The following is a 14,613-nucleotide window of genomic DNA, read 5'->3' on the forward strand; positions in this document are numbered from 1 at the left end:
GGTTGTAGTTGCACTTCCTTGTTAAGTGGGACTTTATTACATTGTGCAGATGAAAAACAGCAGTTGGACAGAGCCTTGGGTGATACAGTCTAGTGTGAGGTGTTCCTGCCCATGGCAGGAGAAGAACTGGATGATCTTTAAGGTCCTTTCCAACCCAAACCATTCTATGATTCTATAGGTGAATAAAAGGAACCAAGTTCTATAATTTTAGAAACAAAATGTTCCTAACTCAGAGCTGTTCCTGTAGGAATTACTTTAACAGATCTCAGGATCCGCTTTTACTCTATGTAATACCAACGTCTGAGGCCAGTAGTTTAGAAACTGATCTGTGTGTTGCAGTGATATTAAATGGTTGAACGTGTTCCAGTGAAAGTGAGTTTCCAGCATTCTGGAAAATAAGTGGCTTTAGTGTATTTCAGTGTAATTTTAAATACATATAAAGTACTGAGTTGCCTGCCTGCAAGTTCTAGAAAACTGAGTGTAATATTGGAAAGCAACTCCATTCAGTTGCTGGTTCTGTAACTTACTCTAAAAACATACTCATGTTCTTGGGGTCTGCCACCAGCTGCTTAAAATTACCGCTTATTGATAACTTCTTCTTTCAGTTTTTCTGCGAGCATCTTCCTCTTCTGGAGCAACTTCTGTTTCTCTTCTGACATCTCCTAAAAACCAAAGTGAACAAACACTGCAGTGAACCGCAGGGCCAAGTGCTGTTGGTGGCAAACCTGAGGCTGCCTCACGGGCTCTCCAGAGTGATTTTAAACCGTGTTATTATCCCATGTTTTGTGAAGTGGATCCCAGGATGTGGGTAACTGGCTCTGTACACCCCTCTGCCTCTTTTCCACTGCACTGTACCAATCTTCTTGAGAGGACTAACCTCAGCTTGAACTGGTGCTGCTTAGTTGTGAGGGAAGTTCCCCATCAACAGTATTTTGGCATGTTCTGAGCGTAATAAAATGCTCAGCAACTCTGAGAAACACCTGAGGCAACAGAAGGTTTTAAGTACATGGTCTGCAAAGAGGAGTAGTGACACAACAGTTATCACATTGATTTGTGTAAGGTTTAAGGTCTTCTACTAGTTTCCTCATTTGTGTGGACAGTTTTCAAGCATTTCTTTTCATACAGATGTAGATCAGGCCTAATGTAAATGCATTAAGTCGTATTGACCACAACATTGATGAACAAAAGCCAGTTTTGTTACTGTTTTTTCTCTGAAGATGACCTCTGTACTGGTAGGGATTTATCCTGTCCTAGGATTCTGTTTTCACCCTGTCGTATGCCTCCAACTCTCACACAGACTTGTGTTTATTTCTATTGGAGGCAACTGGGTAGGGGACAGCAGTATCCACCCTTCAGAGTGCTTTGTCTTTCTAAATGGTACGTGGCTTCTATTGCAGTGGTGGATGGATAGAAAACAAGGATTTCTTCATTTGAAACTGGCACAAAACTCAAATGAACAGACAAGGAGGAAACCAGCATTTGAGCTGTTCGTAAATATAATTACCCCTGAGGACTTGATGATATTGAAGCAGGGTAATGCTGACTTAAGCATTGAAACTTGTAGCCTGTAAGCTGCTGCAAAGGTAATAACTTGAAAATACTGCCAGATACAATACAAATGTTTGAATGTTCACCTCTTTAGGAGGCGATTCCTCTTCTTTCTGTGCAGTGTCTGTTGGTAACAGTACATTATTTCTTGACTCTTTCTTTGTAGCCATCAGCATGTCTCGTTTTTTCTTCAGGTAGTCCTCACGTTGCTTCAACTCCTCCTTTTCAACCTCTGAGGAATTCTGGAATTGGTTTTTAAATACAGTTTGAAATCAATTTTTTGGAGTGCATGTTCTGTCAGATAAAAGCATTTACATCCTATTTGCCTCCAAAATCACTAGGTGAAAAAAAAATTCAAGTTGAGGTTTCAAGCCAGAGCTGTCTACTAAGAAATGATCACAGGGCAAATGCTGGGTCTATTCTAAAACTAGAATGATGATCTGAACTTCATGCAAATTAAACCATAAGTGTTTGCATGCTGGGTTAAAACCAAACAAACCCAAACCAAAACCACCTGATTAAAAGAACAGAAAATATGTATTTAAATGTAATAATGTCTTAAATATATATTCGAAATGTAATCCTGCCTTTTTGTGTTCTAGTTCTGTGTTTGGTGTTTTTCCTTGTTTGTTTTGAACTTACAGGTCCTTTCATCCCAGCTTTTTGTGCTGCATTTTCGGGACACTTTCCAGCTGACCTTTTCTTACTGTCACCTTTCCCTTTGGTGCCAGACGGCTGAGGTGAGCTGTCTGCTCCTTTGGGTAATGGGCGGACAGGTTTTAAGTCTTCCCTCACAGATTTCTGAGATTCCTCTAAGTAGCAATGAGAAAGAATAGAAACAAAGAAATAAATCTGTGTTTCTTCCAACAGGCAGATGCCTCTTCAGAACCAGAAAACTTCAAAAAATGAAAATCACATTTATAGAATCACAGAATGGTTTGGGTTGGAAGGGACCTTAAAGCTCCTCCAGCTCCAACCCCTGCCACGGGCAGGGACACCTTCCACTAGAGCAGCTTGCTCCAACCCCTGTGTCCAACCTGGCCTTGAACACTGCCAGGGATGGGGCAGCCACAGCTTCTCTGGGCACCCTGTGCCAGTGCCTATTGGAACACTGAATATGAAACTATATGTTCCAGGCATTTGACAATTTATAATTCATTGCAGTAGAGGTACTTACAGTGTAAAGCATTATTTAATCTTTCTCAGAGTACAAGTACAGCATCTGGTTTTTGAAAGCTAGTAATAAAAAGGGGGGAAATTGTAGGCCCCTAAAAAGAGAGACTTTGGACAAGGGCCTGTAGGGACAGGACAAGGGGAATGGCTTGAACCTGCCAGAGGGGAGACTGAGATGAGCTCTTAGGCAGAAGCTCTTCCCTGTGAGGGTGCTGAGGTGCCGGCACAGGGTGCCCAGAGAAGTTTCCTCCAGTTGGAGATGACTTAGAACATCACTGAGTAATAAAACAACTGTGCTTGGAGGCATTTCTGCAGGTCTCCCACTGGAAATATCCTTCTCAAAGCAGGGTGAACTTCAAAGCTAGGATGCTTTCCTCACAGCCTATCCAGCCAGGTTCTTCAAACCTTTATATCTATGGAGTCTTCCACAACTCGAAAACAGTATCATATTGCACACTCAGCGTTGCACTTTGCCATGAGATTACCTAATCGAGGTTTTGGAGTTTCTTCAGAATTGTGAGCTCGCTCACTGGGTTCCTTAGCTTTAACAGCTCCTCTCGAATCTCCTGGAACACTGCAGGTAACAGCTGGTGACTTCGTTTTATCACGTGCCTTAAATTAAAGAAGAAACAGACAAAACCAAGCATTCCATTTCCTGGCACTACAGTCCAACTGTCAACACAAAGAAAGCTCCCAAGAGAACTTTGAGTTAAAACGGTATTGTTTACACTACATGCTGCATTGTCAAAGTGAACAAAAGCAAACTACCTATTTTGGTTTACTAACAGGAAGGTTCTTACCGGCTTACAGTCATAAGTCAGCATTTTTTGGTTTAGTTCAAAATCTGTTCCCTAAACAACAATGAGAGGTTGGGATATTGGGTAAATTGGTTTTTGTTTCCCAAAGAGATAATTTGGAGTTGGGGTTTTTTTTGCCAACTTTGCCTGTGTCTTTCAAGCAAACCTCTGTTGTCCACCAGAAAAATACAGTGCAATAGGAGAAGCAGGACCATATATTGAAGTTTCCACAGAAACAGAGAAATCATCAGCTAAATGGAAACAACAGGTCTGGGTAATCTCCGACACCACTGATTCACATCTTGACAACACAACCCACATCTCAAAATAGTAAAGACAACTGGGATTTGCCCAGAAAATGTCTGTACTGTTCCTCAACCATCTAATTCATGTCAAAACCCTCCAGCATCCATCAAAACATTGAATTATGTTGTATTAAAACATTCTCTAACAAAAACATATTATTGAACAGTAACTATCAAGGTAACTTGACTGGGCCTTCTGTAATCTGTCATACTTATCAAGAACATTGATATTCTTGGCTGGTCTATATAGATTTGGATAAGACTGCATCTTAATACAACTTCAATTCATAAATGAGCCAAAGTTTGACTTTTCCAGTAGTTTTGTAAGAAATCCAGTAGAAGAGGTGACTCATTTCCTGGAATGTCATTGTAATATGGGAAGGAAGAGTTTTCTCACCACTGTTCTACAGTGTCAGACACTGGGGCAGGGATTTATTTGGTAGAATATCGCAAGTGTTCAGGACTTGCATGCAATAGCATTGCTTTGAACTAGGGAGTAGGATTGGAAGCACAATGTCAACAACAAAGTAGCTGCATTTGGTCTCCAGGTGGTTTCCTTTGTCAGTTTAGGTTTAAGAAACAGTGTTTTCTCTTTCTAAATTTATTATGCTCTATTTCCTAATGGCAGGAAAGACTAGCAGAGTGATTCTGCTCTCTTCTGAAACAGCCTACAATTCCAGCTATGTGTATATGTCCTCCCAGGGAAGGGGAGGTTTATTGCCATGATTCCACTGCAGTTGATTTCACAGAATCACAGAATCCCGAGCTGGTTTGGGTTGGAAGGGACCTTGAAGCTCATCCAGTTCCAACCCTTGCCACAGGCAGGGACACCTTCCACTGGAGCAGCTTGCTCCAAGCCCCTGTGTCCAACCTGGCCTTGAACACTGCCAGGGATGGGGCAGCCACAGCTTCTCTGGGCACCCTGTGCCAGCGCCTCAGCACCCTCACAGGGAAGAGCTTCTGCCTAAGAGCTCATCTCAGTCTCCCCTCTGGCAGGTTCAAGCCATTCCCCCTGTCCTGTCCCTACAGGCCCTTGTCAAAACTAATTTCAGTTTCAGTTTGTGGCTGAGCAATTGGCAATTTAGCCCATCCCTGTTTACATTCAGTTTTCTGAATTCACCTTTCTATCCAGTTTACTCTGATTGAGACCAAGTGATGGTCTAATTTGGAGAGGATTTCTGGCTCCTGGTGATTAGTTTCTGGCAGTAGTGTGCAGACTTAATAACTACACTGTCTATGAAGTGATCTTTAAAATTCCTGAAGGATTATGAATGCTGCAATCTCTAAGAAGCTTATACTTCGAAGTCTCTTTGATCTTGACAATATTAGTAATTCAGATGTTCTTTGGATCTGAAAGGTTGACATCCTTTAGCAGGATTTTGGAATTCAGATACTGGAGTGGGAGTATGCTTTCACATGAACTCCACCAAATGGCTGATGGTGTCAATGCTACCATCAAGAAAAACATAGATAACAGACCTTTCAAAGAGTAGCATCAGGCAGACCTTCCTGACAGCCCCTTTGCTTAGGATGGTACACACTGCCTTAAAGTGATACAGCTGACACCCAGGACAGAAGATCAGAGTATTCCTTAATCATCAACGTAACTCATCTGGAAAGGTAAGATACTCACTTCTTCAGTCTTCTTTCTTTCTTGCTCTATTTCATATTCTTCCTTAGATTTTCTGTAGCACAAAATACAAGTAAATGCTCAAAACTTCTTCAGTATTAGTGACTTTTAGGTAAATTTAGCACTGCTTAAATATTTGAGGACTATCAAAACCATTACAGAATAATTGTTAGTATTCAAAATACTTCCATGACTTAAATTCAAATGCACTCTTACTAGAAATTATTACGATAAACACACAGAACCCACCATCTTCAGTCTGTCATTCCCTGTGCAAAAACAATGGTGTAAGAATTTCCAGGGCTTGTTTCATTTGCTTCTTTAAAGTCAAGAAGGGAAGTATTTTCTGAATATAGAGGGAAAATAGCATGATTTAATATGTGAATGTATTAATCTGCTATTATTTGTCTATGTTTATATATATGTGAACTGGGAGAGGAGAATCTGTAGAAGTATCAGTCCTCACACATCTTCTTGGATCACAGCAACAGCCATTGAACACAGCTAAGAAGGAAGCTGTGGAAAGTCTTTAAATACTCCTGATCACACTCACCATCTAGCACCATTCATGTTCTCTTAGGTAGGACTTTGCCAAGAACATTCATGTCATCTGTAAGATGAAGGCAGTTTCCTGGGAGAGGCTGGAGGAGTTAGGCCCTACATACCTTTATTTTTTATTTTAAAACAATGTACAAAGTAGGACTGATTAATTTTTTACCTTAGAACCTCCCTCAGTATTTTCATTTCTTCTTGCTCAATTTCACTGAATACATCAGAACCCTCTGTCAAGCAGTCAGGCAAGACACCTACAAAAATCATGGCAAAATTTATGCATTTCTCTAAAGAAAATTATTTTGTAGTCCATTTGGTATCATCTTCAGGTAGTGAAAAGAAAGAAAACAAACAAACTCAAACCCATCAAATTCTTCCTCTATGTACCTGCTTCTAAAAAGATTCTATATCCTGGGCATCACTGCTAGCAGCAAAAAGGCAAAGGTTTCTGACCCATAAAGTTCAGACATGTAAGTGTAAAGCATAAGCCATACTCTGCATTGACCATTACATGGTATTTCTCACAGACTCAATTCGGCCATGGCCAACTGAACCAGTTTCACATTTAGCTGTTACATGAAAGTTCACATTTAGAAATGATTCTCAAAAACCATCATGCAGGAAGGAGACAAAACAAAACAGTAAAACTAAAGACATGAAATAAAGGAGCAGGTAGATGAAAATCCTTTCAGAAACATCAGCAGAGCAGCAAAGCTCTGTGTAAATTAATTCCTCTTCTTTAGAAGCATGTATTAGCATGCTGAAGCTGTAACTTCTGCTTTCTGGGTTATTCATATGCAACTGTACAGCCTGAATTGCCAAGTAGGCACAGCAGATAGTACAGCATCATTGCTATGCAAGCAGCACAATTCAAACTATCAGTATTGTCACTGTTGATAAACTGATGTAATTGCTTTAACACCCAAAATTATCACCAAAATTATTTAACAAAAAACTAAGTCAAGTTTCACAGAAAGATTTAGACAAACAGAGCTGAAAAATCTGTTAATTTAAAAAGGACTATAGACAGCTCTCACTGAGAATACAGGCCAGGGACTCAGTACTGAAATCCTAGTCCCAGTAACATCAGCTGCATGTTTTCCATTAACCTGAAATGGAGCTGAAGCAGTATTCCATACTCGGTTACGAAAGGATTACAGAGTCATCAATAGAATACTAAAAAGATGAAGTGAAACCCCACGCTCACCACTTCTTACCATTTCTTTCTTTAATGATTCTAAGGGCTTGCAATTGCATTTCAATATTTTTCTGTACCATCATTTTTTTAAATAGTCTAAAATCTTCTGCTGCCAACACTGTTTGCAAGATGGCCTGTGGGGAGAAAACATGCACAAGGTTAAAAATCATAGAGAAATCATTATCAACTCAGTCTGCTTGGAATTATGTGAAGGTTTAAATTCTGTGGAGCATGTTTTTAATAATTACATTTAATTCTCCTCTCTATTTTTCCAGCCATACAGGTTGAGCTGATAGTCAAGAAAATAATTTGACTGTTTATGTCTTGAGATCAACATGTCTACAATAACATTAGCACAAAACCTGGAGGGATTCCCAGTGTAAGTTTCCAGCTGCAATTCATGTGACTTCCTGCATAAATGCATAAGCTGTGGTGAGAAATGTGTGCTCTGAAGAAGCTGGTTACACATGGAGGAGGAGGTATGTCAACAGAGCCCAGGTTGAACCGGCAGCAGAAGCTCCCACTGCTCTGCCCAAAATACCTGAGGCAATTCTGAAAGATCTCTTTGAGCAGGGGAAGAGCTGCCCAACCATGTCTTCTATTCTCAAAGCCAATGTTTCTCTTACAGATTTTACTGTTTCATTATAAAATCAGAAGAAAACATCTTTTATTTTATGGAATACATCTATTTTTTAAGTTTGTTGCTGTGAATGACTGAAGACTAACATAAAGCTGACAAATATGCAAACAAAAGTGGCAGAAACACCCTAAGCTTAAGAGGTTCGGTTTAGAAAATACAAAGCATAGAGGATGAATCTCAAAAGATGTCCGACACACAAATATCTGTCATTATTTTCAAAGTTCAAATACAAACACATTATCATTTACAAACTACACTCTTAAAAAGAAAACTTTGCACAGTTTCATCTCCACCCTGCTACATTAGTGAAAATACAAAGCTAAAAAGACAATCTCTACATTCCTTAACATAGGGAAATACCTGTGAAGTATGTGTCTTTGCAAGAGGAGATGAAAAAGCTTCTTGAAATTTCTCTTCATTAATTCCAACTTCTTTAAGATAGTCTTCTAATAATTTTTCAACCTGAAAGAAAACACAAGCCTTACTAATTTTTTCTCCCATAATTGCAAGTTAATTCAAAAGATTTATGAGACTTGTTAGTGAACAAAACACATGTTATACATGTGTTGTTGGGCATTTTAACTTGACAGAAAAGATGAATATTATCAAGCCTTAAGTACAGTATTTTAGCTAGTGGATATGTTAATTTTAATGAAAAATATGTTAATTTTAATGAAAAATATGTTACACAGCATAATAGATATGATTGTGGGTTTGTTTCTTTTCTACTTATCTTGTGTTTAAGCATGACATATGTGACTCAAAGGATTTCTGAGTAACACCTATAACAGGCAACATTAGAAAATTCTAAGTAACAAAGATCCCCATCAGGAGTTCATCTAAATCCTACTTTAACATTTTAAATTAGATTTCTTAGAAACCTACCCCAAATAGTGAATAACACTCACCAGAGCTTGGTACTCCTGATAGATTTCTGTGTAAGACAATTTGCTTTCTTCTTCATCATCGAAAACTGTGGGGAAAAACACACACACACATTTTGGAGTTAGTGACGCACCACAAACTAACTTATGCCTTAAAGGATTAACCTTTACAAGGTAATATATTGGACCATATTAAAATACAGGCCATGACTGATAGTAACAACAATATATTTTCCACACATTCAGGTTAAGCATGTACTTCTGGTAATTTAATGTCACTAAACTTCAGCCCAGGAAAACATATCTTCAGAGTAGAAGCAGATTTTTAAGCAAGTTGAGGATTCAGCAGATACGGATACTAAAAAGTGAGGTTTTAATATGTTTTTAATATAATATAAGGTTTAATATAACTACCATGTGAACTTGCGTAAGGTTGCTCTAAGGTGGCAGATGACATACATAAAGCAGGAAATTTCTCCCTTTCTCCATGTATTTACATGGAGGATGTATTAACGACTTAAACCAAATTTCTTTTAAATGCTATTCATTTATGTCCTGGGTTCAGCAGCAGCAGTCAGTTTTTCTCCTTCTTAGTAGCTGGTGCAGCGCTGTGCTTTTGACTTTCGGCCTGGGAATAATACTGATAAAGCCGACGTTTTCAGTTGCTGGTCAGAATGTTTACCCTGACCAAGGACTTTGTGAGTCTCATGCTCTGCCAGGGAGGAGGAGAAGCCGGGAGGAAGCAGGGACAGGACACCTGACCCAAACTAGCCAAAGAGGTATTCCATACCACAGCACGTCATGCCCAGGGATATAACTGGGAGTTTCCCGGAAGGGCACGTTCTCTGCTCTGTCGGGCTTGTTTTCGGCGGGTGGTATCGTATTCTCTTCCCTTGTTGTTTCCCTTATCATTATTATTATTGGTGGTAGCAGTAGTGGTTTTGTGTTATACCTTAGTTACTGGACTGTTTTTATCTCAACTTTCTACATTCTTTCGATTCTCCTCCCCATCCCTCGGGGTTAGGGGGGGAGTAGAAACTGCGTGGCTGACTTGCCCACTGGCTTAAACCACGACAATTTAGCAAGAGCCAAAGTGATACAGGAAATGAGAGCCTGTCTGCAGAAAACCAGATAACCCCAAAGAGAAAACCTGACGCAGGTAGGTTATTTTCTAATGATATCTATCCTGATTTAGACAAAATGGCCATCTGTATAGTATAGCCCATATTAATCATATTCATATAAGTTCGTATTAAGAGCTCTTGACTGGAAGTATCAAGCTAATGGTCTCTATACTGCAGAATAGATGGAAGAAGCAGAAAATAGGGGAAACTGAAAACTAGGGTTTGGGAGGTTTTAATTCATGGGGTTTTCATGTCAACAGGAACAGAGGTAATGTCAAACCCAGCAATTAAAGCAGAGGCTTAGAAATAAGTCTTCCTCAATCCCCTTTAAGATTAGCCACTATACGTTGGACAAGTCACTTCCCACGTCCTAGCTTTGAAGTCGTTTTAAGGATGGGAATTCTGCTTAAATCCATGAATGAGTGTGATTTATTCTTCATCTATATACGACATCTCTGATGGAAGATGGTGCTGATGCACAGAGGATTAGTCTAACTTTCACACCCATTTAGAGCGACTTCTTAAATGGCATAATCTGGAAAAGCAACATTTGTTTTTGTTTCAGTTTTGCCCACAGGAATTTTTTTTATAACAGGATTAAAACAAAAGCTTTAAAAATATCTAGGAATAAATTCAAATGGTAGAAAAGCACTATAAATCTTATTTGTATTACCAAACCCAAGAGGGTGAAGACACTTAACTGCCTCTATTGTCTTCTGCATCTCCTCCTCCCCTCTAGGGGATCTCCCTGATAGCTCTTTCAGTCCCCAACCTTTGTCTTAGTTTCTCTGCTCCCTTTTACCTCCTGCTGTTCCTCCCCACCCTGGGCACCTAAAGAAGGGATGACACTCCTCAGCTAGTGTCCACACCAACAGCTAACCTCGCTGCCAAAGGGATGCTTCCAAGTCCTCCTCCTCCTTCCACAGCTACAGGACAACATGGAAAGCAGGCTGGAAAGCCTGCACAAACTGCTCTCTGTTCTCAGGCTCTGAACTAAAAGGGGATGAAGTTCCAAGTAAAGCAAGCCGCAGTCAGCATCTCCTCTGAGTTAAGTGGCATTAAGGAGTACTTTGAATGGAGACCTTGGATTGTCTTGAGCCATAGCTCCTAAACCAAGTAATCATCATTTCCTTTAAGGTTCTGGAACAGTCTTTGGTCACCTGACAGGAACAAATGCCTGAAGCAGCACTGGATCGAGGTATGCCAGGGGACCTGGATATCCTGGGAGACAAGCTTATCATTTTCCTGCTGAAGCTGAAAATCTTTGCTAGGACCCCTCAAACAGGATGAGTGTTAAGTCTGAGGTCTTCTTGTTGCAGACAAGAGTTGGTAAACAAACCTGAGGGAACTCTCATCTTTCTCCCCCAGTCCTCTACAATATCTGTTTATTCCTTTGTCTTTATCTTCTGGTACTCAGAGCTATTCTCAAGTTTATCTATGTCCAAATGATGTTTCATTTAACACCTTGGAACATGTGAATAAAACTGAAAAGCCCTCTTGCCTTAAGTACATTACGCACGGATTTCACTTCAATTTTACAGCCACATAAAAGGAGATCAATCAAGCCATGAGAAATGAATCAAGCCCCCAGAAAGAGGGAGTGAGAAAAAGCAACCTGTCAGCAGATAGAAAACCATTACACTCATTTATGAGTCGTACCTAGCAAGGCCTTGGCCTAAGTAACTGCAGTTCCAAGGTAAATGCCTTACACACCGATTACCAACACTCAAATGGTATTTTTGAGGAATCACACATTACTGCCAGCTTATAAAATGTTGCTGATTTGCTTGTTTAGCCCAAACACTAAATGCTTTGAGAATGAAAGGAATTCTCTCCTGACAAAATACAGCAATGGAATCAGCACAGTACATTTATAGAAAGCAAAAGCAAATAGCACAGGTATCTGCAACTGAAATTTCAAATGTCTTTAACTGTGCTTCTTATCAACCCCAGCATTGCAGTTGACACTTCTTCAGCTTTTTTGCTCAGTAGCTCCTGGAGTTGCCCAACGCCAATCTGTAGCACAAGTGATACCTTGGAAGATCATTTATTCAAGTGATTTCTCTCCTTTGTTCTTCCAGTTTCTCAGGTAGAAAGCAACAAGTGGCACTGGCCATTGCATAAGCCTGACTCACACTAAGTGGAAATTTACAGAGGTTCCCTAAATCTTCTTACTGCAAGTAAATGCCCCTCAACCTTCTAAAGAGATCATTGCTCCAGAGAGGGATAATTGATTCCCTCGATCCTTAAACCTAGAACTTCTGCATGATAACCAAAGTGCGTCACTGTGCTCAAGATTAAACACTTCCCAAGAGAAACTTCTAGTCTAGATTTCACTCTCTCTTCTTCACTGTAAAGAGTCCAGCAGCTTTACCCTTCTCTTTTCCCAGTATACAAGGGAAAGGTATACATTCATGAGGCCCTTGGTGACATGGTTTAGTGGTGGTCTTGGCAGTCCTTGGGTAAGGGTTGGACTTGACGATCTGAAGGGTCTTTTCCACCCTGGTTGATTTTATGATTTGATGATGGATCTTGCTTGGAAAGGGTAGAACTGATTCAGGATAACTGAGAAGCAACTTGTTTAGAAGCTGATCTGAATCAGAGGTGTGTCTGTTTCACTGAATATGAAATAAAACCTCTTAATGGGCCCTAACAAGAACAACTGTACAACAGAAGACAGTAGCCCCCTGACCAACCATTACAGAAGCTGTTCCGGAGCCCACAGCAGGACGGAGGGGAGGAAGGAGTATGCCCAAGCAGACAGAATATGTTAATAGTAAGAACTATTCTGAGTTGAGCTTGATGTTGGTAAGTCCCTAGAAATAATGAAATAAATGAAAGCCTTCATTTCATGACACCCGGATTTTAAAGTTAAAATTCCTAGGAGTCCTACATCCTGTCAGGTGATACTGAAGGGACAGATTTACTCATAGTAGCCATAGAAAGTGACCCTAAATTAGTCTATGGCAACATGCTTTAATACTTCCCATGCATCGGCAAGATCACTGGCTACCATGTTCTCAAACATGTTTTTTATTCCAATAATCACAAAAGGAGACCTATACACGTCTCCTCAGGCCCCTTTTCACGGAGCTACAGGTCTATTCCAGTCCCCTTCTCGCTGCCTGTATTTCCCAGGCTGCTCCCCAGATTATCCTGTGATTCCCTGAGGTCCTTCTTGAGGAAGAAAATGAAGTTCAACTGGAGTTGCTAGTGAGCTAAACTCATGCACAGGAAGACCTACAAAACGTAACTGCTAACCATTGGCTTTTCACTACTGACTATCATTTTTTGAGAAGTATTAACTTATGGTTTCTCATCTTTTAACTGCCAATTGCAGGAATTGAATTTTGGGCCTCCTAGCTTCTATCCCACTGACCAGACAGTGATTTTACTTGTGCCGTCCAGCTTCCTAAGGAAAACATTTAGCTATGGGAAAGCATTAAAGGCCTCTACCCCCTTTCTAGCACATCAAGGTATTATGTGCAGCAGAGCGAAGGACCCGCTCGGGTGCCACGCTATAAGCTCATGCCATAATCCTCTGTACGAGCTAACGAGCGCAAATTGCCGCAGCCTGTCTAACGTCTTGCGGGGGGACACCGACCTTCCCGGAGCAAACCCCCCCACTCCCTAAAACCGGTCCCAAAGCGCAGGCTATGGCTAAGCAAAACCCGACGAGCCTTCAGCGGGGATCACTCCCGAGGGGCGACACGGACACTGACCGGACGTGCAAACCGCCCGGTGACCGCACAAACCCGCAGGGGCCGGTCCCGCTGCCGCGCAGGGACAGTCCCCCCGCCGGGACCTCCCGTCCCCCCGCAAGTGCCCGCACCGAGGCCGCTCCCCGAGGGTGGGTTCGGGGAGGCCCGGCCCGGCCCCGCTGCTCACCGTCGCACTTCTGCTCCATGAACTCCAGGATGGGGATGGACCAGGCGGGCCCGCTGAGGAACCCAGCGATGGTGTCCACCACCCACTCCACGTCGCCCTCCTCCTCCTCCGCCGCCATAGCCGGGCCGGGCCGGGCCGGGTCCGCGGCGGGAGGAGGGCCGAGGTTGGAGCGCCCGCCCGGCTCTATAGCAACCGGCGTCACGGGGCGGAGCGGGGATGGCAGCAGCGGGAGCGTAACGGGGAGGCGTGGTAGAGGTGTGGAGGGCCGCGGGGCTCGGTGCGACCTCATTGGGATACTTCCCGTGCCCGCCGTGGAGGTCCGGGTACCAGGAGTTAAAGCGGACCTACTGCAAGGGGCAACCGGTTAACGCGGCACTTGGCGCTCCAGTGCTCCGCAAGGATGTGGAGGGTGATCCCGGGACCGAGAATTCCCGTTCCTCCGCTGTTTGTCCTGCATGGAGTGTGCGACCCGGCAACTCCTCTGTGCCTCCTCAGCTGCTGTACCCGCTGCTCGCATTCCAGACAGCTGGACTGAACGTGTCACTCATCAGGCCCTCGTGGGGACACGGATACCCCGGCACAACTCGTAACTAACACCCTGAGGTGTAAGTCTTAGGAAATCATTTACAAGGCAATATGCAAGAACACTGACATTAAAACTTAATCATACAGGTGTTCTTTCTTAGGGCTGGTATTTGTGGATACATCCCTTTTCTCCAGTAAAATTAATGTAATCTCTGTCCTTGTCCTGTTGCACTGCTGAAAGACTGAAAAGGTTTCCCCAATGTTTAAATGTGTTGTCTTTCTAATGTTTAAATTCATTGCCCTCCTTTTTTGTGCGTGTGTTGCTGGTAAGTAAAAACAAAACAACCCA

At 41.9% G+C, this 14,613-nt stretch overlaps 1 protein-coding gene across 1 annotated transcript; it reads right to left on the reverse strand.

The window, feature by feature from the left end:
* Positions 1-575: 575 nt before the first annotated feature.
* On the reverse strand, positions 576-13,857 carry CFAP36 (cilia and flagella associated protein 36; the record flags this gene model as incomplete). The annotated part of the gene is made up of 10 exons (XM_080616366.1): positions 576-662; positions 1,635-1,790; positions 2,191-2,360; positions 3,207-3,333; positions 5,457-5,508; positions 6,172-6,259; positions 7,223-7,337; positions 8,204-8,305; positions 8,752-8,816; positions 13,740-13,857. 10 exons carry the CDS (start codon positions 13,855-13,857, stop codon positions 576-578), a joined length of 1,080 nt encoding a protein of 359 aa, XP_080472492.1.
* Positions 13,858-14,613: the final 756 nt, after the last annotated feature.

This window comes from Psittacula echo (assembly GCF_963264785.1).
Source record: "Psittacula echo genome assembly, chromosome: 4".
Classification (NCBI taxonomy): Eukaryota; Metazoa; Chordata; class Aves; order Psittaciformes; family Psittacidae; genus Psittacula; species Psittacula echo.